A 10,856-nucleotide genomic window follows, 5' to 3' on the forward strand; every position below is an offset into this window, starting at 1 on the left:
ATAAAATCCACCATCAATAGGGGGAAGGTCAACAAAAGTTGAGATCAGTGCCCATTTAGAACTGAAAATAATTGATTCCTTTGGAGCCTTGTAACTGTGACGTGTTTTTAACCACTTTTCGGTCAACAGCCACTCCAGTTCCCAGCATTCTAATGACATGTTTTGACTCAGTTCTCTAAGGCAAGGTAACAATGATATCACATTGGCAGGAGCCAATTTGGAATAACGAACTAAAGACTTGAAATGTGCAACAATTATCTCAACTGTCTTGGCATTATCAACTGCCACCCCAGCAGCCTCCAGTTCATTCTTAAAATGCCTAATTTCATTCCCATAGAAAGACTCATCAATGGAAGGAACCTTCAGAGAACTTAGTAAAGAATCCCATCTTGAATCAGGAAGAATAGTCTCGGAAGGACCATTGAAGCCAGAATTCGTCTTTCAGAGCTTCTAAACTTTCTTTTAGACATGGTTTTCAGCCATCGGCTTTTCATTTTCATGTAGAATTTTATACAGTGCATAATTTTTCAGCTTTGTTTATATCTAAGGTTCTATATATTTCAATAGGTAATCAGCATAATTGCATACAAGGCTTTTTTTTTTTTTCCCTTCTTGGGGAGCCTTCCTATAGCGGAAAGGAAGATTTAAAAGTACAGGGATTGAAACACACCTAATCTTATATAGTTCTAGAAACTGATTAGAAGAGTAATTAATATATGGATGATACATCTTTCTGTACAGTTTACATGGTATTGGTTGATTAAGATAAATAATCTCAATCAATTTCAACAATCCAGCCCTTCTTATCCTCCGACAAGCCCTTTTGAATCCCAACCAAATCTGAGTATAGTTCTGCGCTCACTGTCTTAGCACCAGTTCTGAATTCAACCCTGCATGCATACACAAATTATGTACATTAGCTAATATTTCTGTTTCTTACTGCCCGTTATTATATTATAACATGATCATCAAGTGATAATGATATACTTTGTGTTATGGTATGTAATGCTGCCTACAGAGGCAACGCCTACAGCAGTTCCAGTGCAGAACACTTCATCAGCGTCCATCAATTCATCCACCGCTACTCGGCGTTCCTCAACCTGCAGCAATCAATGCACCATAAGACTGCATCCAAAACCAGTCCACATGTTAAAAGGATTATGTGATTTCACAAACAAACCTGATAACCATGATCACCAGCAATCTCAATGATGCTTCTTCTAGTTACTCCTGCAAGTATAGTCCCATTTGTAGCAGGTGTTGCAATCATATTGCCCTTTAAATAAAAATAGAAGTCAGGTTATTTTTAAAATAGTCACAAGGAAATTAATAGGAGTAATTGAAATTCAAAAAATATATGCACCTTCACAATGAAAATGTTACAACAAGAGACCTCCTCTACATATCTCTTATTCACCGTGTCCAGATATAAAACATCTGAAAATCCTCTGTTCTTTGCTCTGATTTGTGCTTTCAACACCTGCTCACCGATGACGAGGAAAATCTAAGATGGGGGTTCTCAATTAGATTTTAATACTTTCACCAAAATAAAAGAATGGTACACTTACAGGGGCATAATTCGAAATCGCTTTGACACCTCCAGTTCCACCAGGAGAGGCACGGTCGAACTCATCCTCCACATATAAATTCAACGGCGCAAAGCCCTCCTGTTTGCACATCCAGTGGAATGCATATAAAACCTCCTACCAGGTTAACGTTAATGGAGCTGTAATAAGATTCAAAATTGAAAAAGAGTATCCACCTTGAAATAGTTGCATACAGGGGAAGCATATACAAGGAAAGTATGTTCTGGAGATGGTGCTAAACCCAATACAGGACCACTTCCCATCAGCAAAGGCCTAACGTACAGAGACCCTTTTCCAGGGGGTGGAACCTGTTCATAAATCATAATTTAAAAAAAAAGAAAAAAACACATGTTTAAGATTGAAAAATTAATAAATTTTGATTATATATTTTATTCAACATTTAGAAACATTATATTACCCAACGCTTATTAGCCAGGACGGTTTGTTTGACAGCATCGACAAATTGGTCAACCGAGGGTGAAGGCATGCACATTCTTTCAGCACCAATCTTCATTCGAATTGCATTCTGATCTGGACGAAAGAGAAGAAGTCGTCCATCTTCTTTTCTACATGCTTTTATACCTTCAAACAATCCCTGTGACGATTTTCACCAAGTCATATGATCTAAATTTGACTTTGACTGAATTTTAATGCTTAACCGATCCCGTCTGGAATCTTATAACTTTATGTGGTTCTAGTTTTTCAATATGAATTTCAAAACAGAAGCGGCAAAATCAATGGAATTTTTTTACCTGCCCATAATTGAGAACCCCTGCAGAAGGGCTGAGCTCAACTTTTCCATAGCGATTAAGTTGACCCTGCTCGAAATTCCCTTCTTTGGCACATTTCATGATGTACATGTAATCAGTTGGCACTAGACCAAATCCAAGATTATCCCAGTCCACATCAGCACTTTCATCGTCGCTGAAAATTAATAATTCCGATTTCAGATTTGCAGGAAAACAAAAAATCAAAATAAAAATGAATTACAATTACTACCACAAACATTTGAAATGGCAGAGCATTAAAGTAGATAACGTGGTATAGGCAGAGCATTGCAGAATGTGTATATTACTTACCAAATATTAGACAACATACTTTGGACCCCCCCTAAAATATAACAAGGTTGTACAGATGTTGCCATTTTCACATGACCATTACTGTAAGTGATTACCTATAAACAAATTGTTCACGTGCTTGTGGCAGAGAAGATGATGACAGAAATGCTAAGTTATAGCGACATCCGAGCTGTAAAATTGCACAAAAAGGAAAAATAATGTAATCTGTTTTCTTACAAATTAAATTCACACTCAGACAAGGAGTAAATAATTGAATAACTGATATAACTTCTCAGTACACACTCTACTTCTTTGGAATAGGTTTCCCTGAGCAGGGGAACAGTAGCAAAATGCATATAAATAGAATACCTAATATAAAAGTGATTCTGTATAATATGTTTCTTCTTTTAAAAACAATCAGAAAATTTACGAAGAGCGAAATTGAAATGTTTTGGAAGAAAATATTATTCAATGATCGCAGTTCAGTCTGCAAGCTGCAGCCCACAGAAGTTGATGTTAAATTTTTAACAAATTCAACTCATTAAATAGAAAAAAGTAAGTTAAGTAGAGATTATATCTATTATATAATATTTTCCTAACATTAATACATAGTGAAGAGGGAAATAACAGATTTATAAATACAGTCATTTTACAATAATCCAGTTGATGTTTTTAAATGTTAAAATAAAATCCTTCATCTACACCAAAAAAGAAAAAAACAACTCATATAGCAATAGAAACATCTATATATAAAAGAGAGAGACGTCCGAGACTGAAAAATGAAATTAACCACCTTGGACATTGAAGAACCAAGTCTAAAAGATTCAACCAAATTGCGCAAGCATAATCTCCTCGTAATCATGGTTACTAATCTTCTCGATATCTCTGATAATCAAGCAGTTCTGTGAAGATAATTATCGGAGGATAAAAGGGCATATAGAACCAGTAATAGAGGCAGAGGCAGGGGCAGAGGCTGAAACAAAAAATGCAGAGGCAGTGGCATGGAAAGGCAGAGGAGGAAGCCAAAACTATATACAGAAAGCGGTTGAGCCACCCAACCCCGTTTTCCCATTGTGGGTTTGTGTTTTCAAAAAAGTTAATTTTAGTATTTTTTATGGGATGGGACAGAGTGGCAATACACATCCAATAGTGTCATGAATGAATGGATTTTTAGCAGCCCACTGTGCCACGTCATATTAAATGTTTTTGACACTTATATGGACATATCCGTCGGCCCATGGGCCCATTGTTAGTACAAAGCCGCCGAATATTAGGCGTTACGTACCCTTCCTGTCATGGTCACGCTGTCATGGTAGTGTACCGCATTACGGTACATGCGGTGCGTGTTTGTGTGTTTATAAATACACTTACGTGCTTTTCAGCAAAAAGTAAAATAAAAATAAAAAATAAATAAAAAGACACTTACATTATTTTTTTATTTTTTGCTAAGTATCACATTTTTATTCTGTATCACATTTTTTTTGCTTACTAATCTGTAACGCATTTGAATTAATGAAATATTTTCTGTTTTCAACGCCATATGCTAAACACACACAAAAAAATAAAATAAAAACTGTACTCGGACGTCTCCAAAAGCATGTGATCTGATTGGTAAGTATACGGATCAGAAAAATAAAATAGAGTTATTGTTAATGCATTTTATATACGTAGAATAGAATTGATTAGATTCATTTCGTTTATTATTTATAATATACTCTCCATGCTACTCATATTTTCTTCTTTATTTTATATTATATGCTAAGCAAAAGGAAACAATAAATTGCGTACATGAAATTTTCCTATTACTGGATCAGGATGGCTGGTTGGTACAATTTTATCGGTTTGGATCAACTTTTTTATTTTATTTTTTTCCGGATAAACTTGAATCAACTAGCAAATGCAAATCCGTTTAGAATAATTTTATTTTTTCTCCCACTTTAAAAGTAAGTTAAAAGTAGTGGAAATCTATTTTTTTTTTTAAAAAAAGATAGAAATAATTAAGGCATCAACTTCCACTAAGAAAAAAAAAACAAAAAGTACGAGATTTGTCTCGCTCCAAAGAGTTCCAAAGTATAAGATAAAACTGGCCCAAACTTTTGAACGATTTGCCATAGTCCAAATAATTAATTAATTTTATTTGTCTTTGAGAACGATGTTTTAGCCATCTTTCATTTTCCACCAACTTTAAGAGTTTGTGGTTCATACGTATCCTTTATAATCTTTTACATTATTAATGTTTTACTTATTGGACGATTCCTACTCATCATATAATGATTGGACTGCCAATGGGCTAAAAAAATTTTCCAACTGTTTTTCTGCAGAGCTGATTTCTCTGAGGATGATAGTTAAAATATGTTAGCAAAAGGAAAAGAAAAAGTATGATAGTTAAAACTAATATCGTTATTGGCTTTTTTTTTTCTTTTTTTAGAAATAAGATATTATTAATGGCTTTGGTTTGATATTTTCTTACTGATAAGAATCTTGGGTTTATTATATTATCTTATTATTGTTATTATTATTATTATTTTTTTTTCTTGTGAATTAGGAATTTTGGGTATGATCATGCCATGTGACATGCTGGCTTAGGAAATTAAATCAGATTACAAAACTTTCAAACCAAACTAGAAATTGATATAAAAAGAAATTTAGGCAATTAATAATTTTTTTATTTATATATTTTTGTTCGGACCAAAGGCAATTCATACATTTGACATTGTTCATATGACAAATTTATATAAATAGTTTAAGTGGTGGTATCTTATATAATAGTGACATTACACCATGTGTATTTTTTCTAACAATAAAATAAAACAAATGAATGTTAACGAGTGAAATATAACATATGTCATCCATATACTAATCAAATGAAAATTGTTTTCATTGTTGATTATTAATTTAATTGATGTAATTATATGCTCCGATGGATTTTCTTGAATTTGGGTAGAGAAAAAAAAAATAAAAAATTGATGACCTACTTACCATAAATTTAAGCTTTTGATAAAAATAATAATTTAATTTAGTATTAAAGTTAAAAATTCTTTAGATCTCAGTGCAAAACTATCTCCATCTAAAAATTTAAAAAAAATATATATATATATATATATATATATATTCGAAATAAGTTCAAAGAAGACTGTTGAGCCTACAAGTTAGAAGAAATATGGGAGAAAAATATATTAAAAAAAAATTATGATCCACCATCTATTAAATTAATCTTTTTGAAAAAAAATGATAATTCAACTTAATTAAACATGTTAAAAAATTTTAATATTATCACTTTGTTTAATCAAATTTTGTTAAAAGTCTATATTCATATTTTAAACTCACGTCAGAAAAATTTTTCTGTTCTGAGTACAATATTAATATCTATTTTGTTTAAATTGGATTGTCATGCCCACAAAAAAAGAAAAAAAAAAAAGGTTTAAATTGACGAAAAACCAATCAAATCAAAACCCATGAAAATAACATATTCAATATGATTTCAGTTAAATTTGATTTTCAGATGATACATTTTTTCCCATATATGTTCAATGGTCTGGTCGAGAATATATCGGGTCAATAGGTTATAGATTTGAATATGGTGGATCTGCATGAAATGCATTGAACACATCTTTGAGGCTTTGAATTAATTGATAGCCTGAACCAACCGCCACTTTGCCTTCTTTCTTAATGAGGGTGTATACGCATTGAACATATCTTTGAGATTTTGAATTAATTGATGGCCTGAACCACCCGCCACCTTGCCTTCTTTATTAATGAGGGTGTGTATATTTTGAGGCTTTGAATCAATTGATAGCCTGAACCAACCGCCACGTTGCCTTCTTTCTTAATGAGGGTGTACATATATATATATATATATATTTGCCAAAAAAAAAAAAGTTATTTGTCACCCCATTTAGTGAAGTGTGAGTAATCCACTATTATTTTATTTTATTTTATTTTTTGTTGATCAAGAACATGAAGGAATATTTTCAAAAGAATTATATAGTTACAGTTAAATATTAAAATTGGTGTTGGAACGAAGTAGTTTTTATTTTAACTAAACTTAAGCAGACGCATTATATTTGTTTAGCATGTGCAGTACACAGGGGCGAAGCCAGAATTTTTAATTTGAGGGGGCAAAATTGTTAATTGTTTTATTCATATATATATATATATATACATATTATTTTTGAAAGAGTATTACAAATACTATTAATATTTCATCTGAAACAACATGTATAATTTCTAAAAAAACATTCACATAAGTTCAATGTATTTACATTTAGGTCTTCATGGTTTGTTCTCACTAAACCTTTAAACTCACTTGATGATCTTTTCAGTTTTTAAGCGCCCATTACTAATAAATAGTGGACACACTAACTTAGCTGAATCAATCATAATTCATTTGAATTAGTCTTAGCTGTAACAATGAAGCAAAGCAAAGTTTTAAATCTAAATTCATTTTTCATAAAATGGGTGATTTAGAAAAGCATGATCAACCACATTTTACATCTTATGTTTATATATTTTAAAAATGCATAAAAAAAATTCCAGAAATGTTTTGTATCATTTACCTTATTTATTTTGGAGGTGTTTATTATTTATTTATTTTTTGTTCAATTGTCTTTTTTGTAAATTGTAATGAATAAATAAATAAGGGAAGTAACAAAAATAATATTCCTTTAAATCAAATCAAATTTGTTTCTAATTATGATTGAGTGAAACTTGATATAAAAATAAAAATTGAAGAAGATGGAAGGGTTTGAGTGAGAAACTGGGTAAGTGAAAAGAGTGTATGGGAATTGGAAAAAGCAGAAATTCAGTAGTATTTTTAACAAAATAAGAGAAGAAATCGGACAAGTGGGAGTAAAAATTGAATATGAAAACTTTTGCACCAAAGTTACTATTTTAGCCTTACTTGTTTCCAATAACAATGTTTACATATGGGGGCAAATTGAATATGAAAAGTTTTGTACCAAAGTTTGTCTTCATTTGACAAACTGATGGAATGGTGTATATTTATGTTTTAAGTGTGTATAACCAAGTAATTTTGTAACAAATTTTTTTTATGTGGGGCACGAGGACAGTTCAGTCTTTGTGGCAGTGAAGATAGGAAAGATAATCTCTCAGTAAAGAGTTTTGGTTGATTAAGTAAGTTTTAACGAGCTCAATCAATCTCAATAATCCAGGCATTCTTATCCTCAATGATGCCTCTTTGCATCCCAAGCAGGGTTGTGTAGAGTTCTGTGCACACAGCCTGCGCACATGTTCTGAATTCAACTCTGCATATACACAATTATATGAGCTAATAATTCTCACAAATTTGCTTGATTCGTAATTACGTTTACTATCTTTCCTTAACTCTCAAATTTTTTGAGTTATAATCCTAATTAAGCATGCTGAACGGCAGCATAAATTACCTTTTCGTTGTGGTATGTAATGCTGCCTACACATCAACACCTACAGCAGGTCCTGTGCAAAATACTTCATACGTATCCATCAATTCATCCAACGTTATATGACGTTCCTGAACCTGGATTTAACACACCAATCCCACCATTAGAGCTAGCAAAATTAAAACATTGCATAGTATGCGAAGTTGAAGAAGTGGGGAATCAACAAAGCAACAAGATTATCTGACATACTAACACTCACCCGGTACCCATGGCGATGAGCAATCTCAACGATGCTTCTTCGAGACACCTTAAAGTATGGTCCCATTTTGTGCCCTACATAAAAAATAAAAATGGAACGAAACTATAAGTCATTTTATTCCTTAGTTGGAAAAACTTGGTAGTCTTCAAATTCAATTTCACTTAATTTTGTCTACTTTTCACTTTAAGGCAATTCAAAGGAGGCTGTAATTCAAAAGATACCTTTACAGTGAAAATATTACAAGCAGAGAACCTTCTTTGTGTATCTCTTATTCACCAAGTCCAGGTACAGGACATCTGAAAATCCTCTGTTTTTTGCTCTGTTTTGGGTTTTCATCGCCCTCACACCAAAGGCAAGTAAATTTCAATATATGAGGCCGACACTTAATCTCACGCTCCATATCCATTTTTTCTAATACTATCCGAATGGTTCACCTACAGGTGCAAAATTCGAAATCATTTTGACAACGCCAGTTCCACCATGAGAGGCACGATCAAACTCAAACTCAACGTACAAGTTCAAAGGCGCAAAACCCTCCTGTTTACATTACACATCCAGAAGGCATAAAAACCCACCTTTCAATTTAAATATTTTAAATGGACTAGATCAAATAAACCACATTTGAGAAAGTCCCCTACCTTGATAGTTGCAGAAAGGGGAAGCATATATAATAGTATTGGACCACTCAAGAGGCCTAATGTAGAGAGACCCTTGTTCAGGCGGAGTAACAGTTTATAATTATTCATGCCAAAAAAGTGTCATTAAGAGAATTATTTAAATTTTCAGATTTTTCAAATGCAATGCACAGCAGCATTTTGTTCATACTATATTATTACCCAACGCTTATTAGCTAGGACAGTTGGATTCAGGGCGTGGACAAGTTGATCAATGAAGGGACAGGGCATGCACATCCTATCAGCACCAATCTTCATGCTCATCGCATTCTGGTCCGGACGTGATACAAGAAGCCGGCCATCTTCTTTCCTATATGCTTTTGTACCTTCTGACAATCCCTGCAGTTATTTGATTTCCGATTTTCCATCCAGTCATATATTTAAGGTTGCTCAAATATATTTTAGAAGTTTGGATCTTTTATCGGGGCATTTCAAGAATGAAGGGGAAAAAAAATCAACCGCAACCTTACGTGACCATATATTCAGGACGCCTGAATGCATGAGGGCTTAACTCAATGTTTCCATAGGGATTTAGTTGTCCCTGTTCGAAATTCCCTTCTTTGGGACATTTCATTGTGTACATGTAATAGTAATCAGTTGGCATTGCATTGAATCCAAGATTATTCCAGTCCACATCAGCGCATTCAGCGTTACTGAAATATTATTAAAATTTTCAAGAAACCAAAAATAAAACAATGGAGAAAAATTAAAATGATTTACATCCCGTTCTATTACCACCAAGAACATTAGAAAATGGAAGACGCATAGCGTACTGCTAAAAAAGAGTGGTCTATGACTCTATGCGGGCAAAAGAACGAAAAGCAAAAAGGTCTAAGACCGTGCGTCATGGTAACAGATGGACCACACTATTTTTTTTTTTTGGTTAAATCAGATAGACCACGATATAAGACGTAATAATGGTTTGTTGGCATTTTTACATGCAAATATTACCTCCAATTTTATAAGCATCATAATTAAAAATAGAATAAATTTCATTTTCACTTAGATTTTATGATTTCTTTTTTTTTTTTTAAAAGAATATTTCATTTATATGCCCGATGTTAGGATAAATACAAAAACATTTTTCAAGTGCATAATAAATCATTCAGACCTCTTCTGACAACTTTAATCAACCTTAAAACATTTGTTTAAATTAATTTAATTTTAGATGTTCTATTCTTCTTTTTTAAGCAATTTTTTTTTTCAGTTTTGTAAAAAATCAATTTAAAGGTTTGAAAATTGTATTGATCTATATTTTTAACTAATTTTGTTTCAATTATGTGATAGTTTTTCATTTAAAAAGATATATATTATGAATTTAATGTAAGCTTTTTTAGCTAAATGATAATTTATCAAATATATTTAACCAAATATATTACAGTGTAATTTAATTTGTCAAATACATTTAATTAAATGTATTTGTCAAATATATAAATTATTTAGAAAAAGCTTTTGTAATTAAAAATATTATGTAGTTTTTTTTAAGGAAAAAGGAAAAATTAAGACATGGTTTAAATCAAATTTAATTAAAAATATGGGAAAAAAAAACTTTGAAGCCTTCAAATTAATCATTGCAAAAAAAAAAAAAAAAGAATAAAGCTTTCAGAGGAAGTAATTTAAATTACCTTAAGTGGGTGTAAATAATTTATTTAAACATAAAAAATATTTTTGTATTTATCCCAAATTTCAAAAGGTATAAAATAAATATTCTCTTTAAAAAACCGTCGTTAACTTCGATTTAATTTTCTATATTAATCTATATAGATGTTATTTAACAATTTTATAGCTAATTTTAACAATTAAAATAAATAAAAAAGTAAAAAATTATATGGTGTGATTGAATAATATTATAAAAATATAATTTTAATCTTTAATTATTAAAATTAACTAATACAAATTTA

General features: G+C 31.5%; 1 protein-coding gene and 1 long non-coding RNA gene across 2 annotated transcripts; both read right to left on the reverse strand.

The window, feature by feature from the left end:
• Window positions 1-532: 532 nt before the first annotated feature.
• LOC107420627 (branched-chain amino acid aminotransferase 1, mitochondrial) lies at window positions 533-3,730 on the reverse strand. The gene is made up of 10 exons (XM_016029623.4): window positions 3,438-3,730; window positions 2,761-2,834; window positions 2,339-2,510; window positions 2,005-2,181; window positions 1,763-1,894; window positions 1,569-1,667; window positions 1,364-1,480; window positions 1,181-1,276; window positions 988-1,100; window positions 533-890 (listed from the first exon to the last, which is right to left on the reverse strand). The coding sequence occupies exons 1-10, from the start codon at window positions 3,504-3,506 to the stop codon at window positions 776-778; spliced, it is 1,164 nt and encodes a 387-aa protein (XP_015885109.3). The 5' UTR covers window positions 3,507-3,730; the 3' UTR covers window positions 533-775.
• A 3,848-nt stretch (window positions 3,731-7,578) lies between these two features.
• On the reverse strand, window positions 7,579-9,586 carry LOC132803895 (uncharacterized). Its single transcript, XR_009639148.1, has 4 exons — window positions 8,503-9,586; window positions 8,282-8,355; window positions 8,047-8,159; window positions 7,579-7,908 (listed from the first exon to the last, which is right to left on the reverse strand). It is a non-coding gene; the product is annotated as an uncharacterized LOC132803895 (long non-coding RNA).
• Between the last annotated feature and the right edge of the window lie 1,270 nt (window positions 9,587-10,856).

Source organism: Ziziphus jujuba, chromosome 5 (assembly GCF_031755915.1).
Source record: "Ziziphus jujuba cultivar Dongzao chromosome 5, ASM3175591v1".
In the NCBI taxonomy this organism is placed as follows: domain Eukaryota; kingdom Viridiplantae; phylum Streptophyta; class Magnoliopsida; order Rosales; family Rhamnaceae; genus Ziziphus; species Ziziphus jujuba.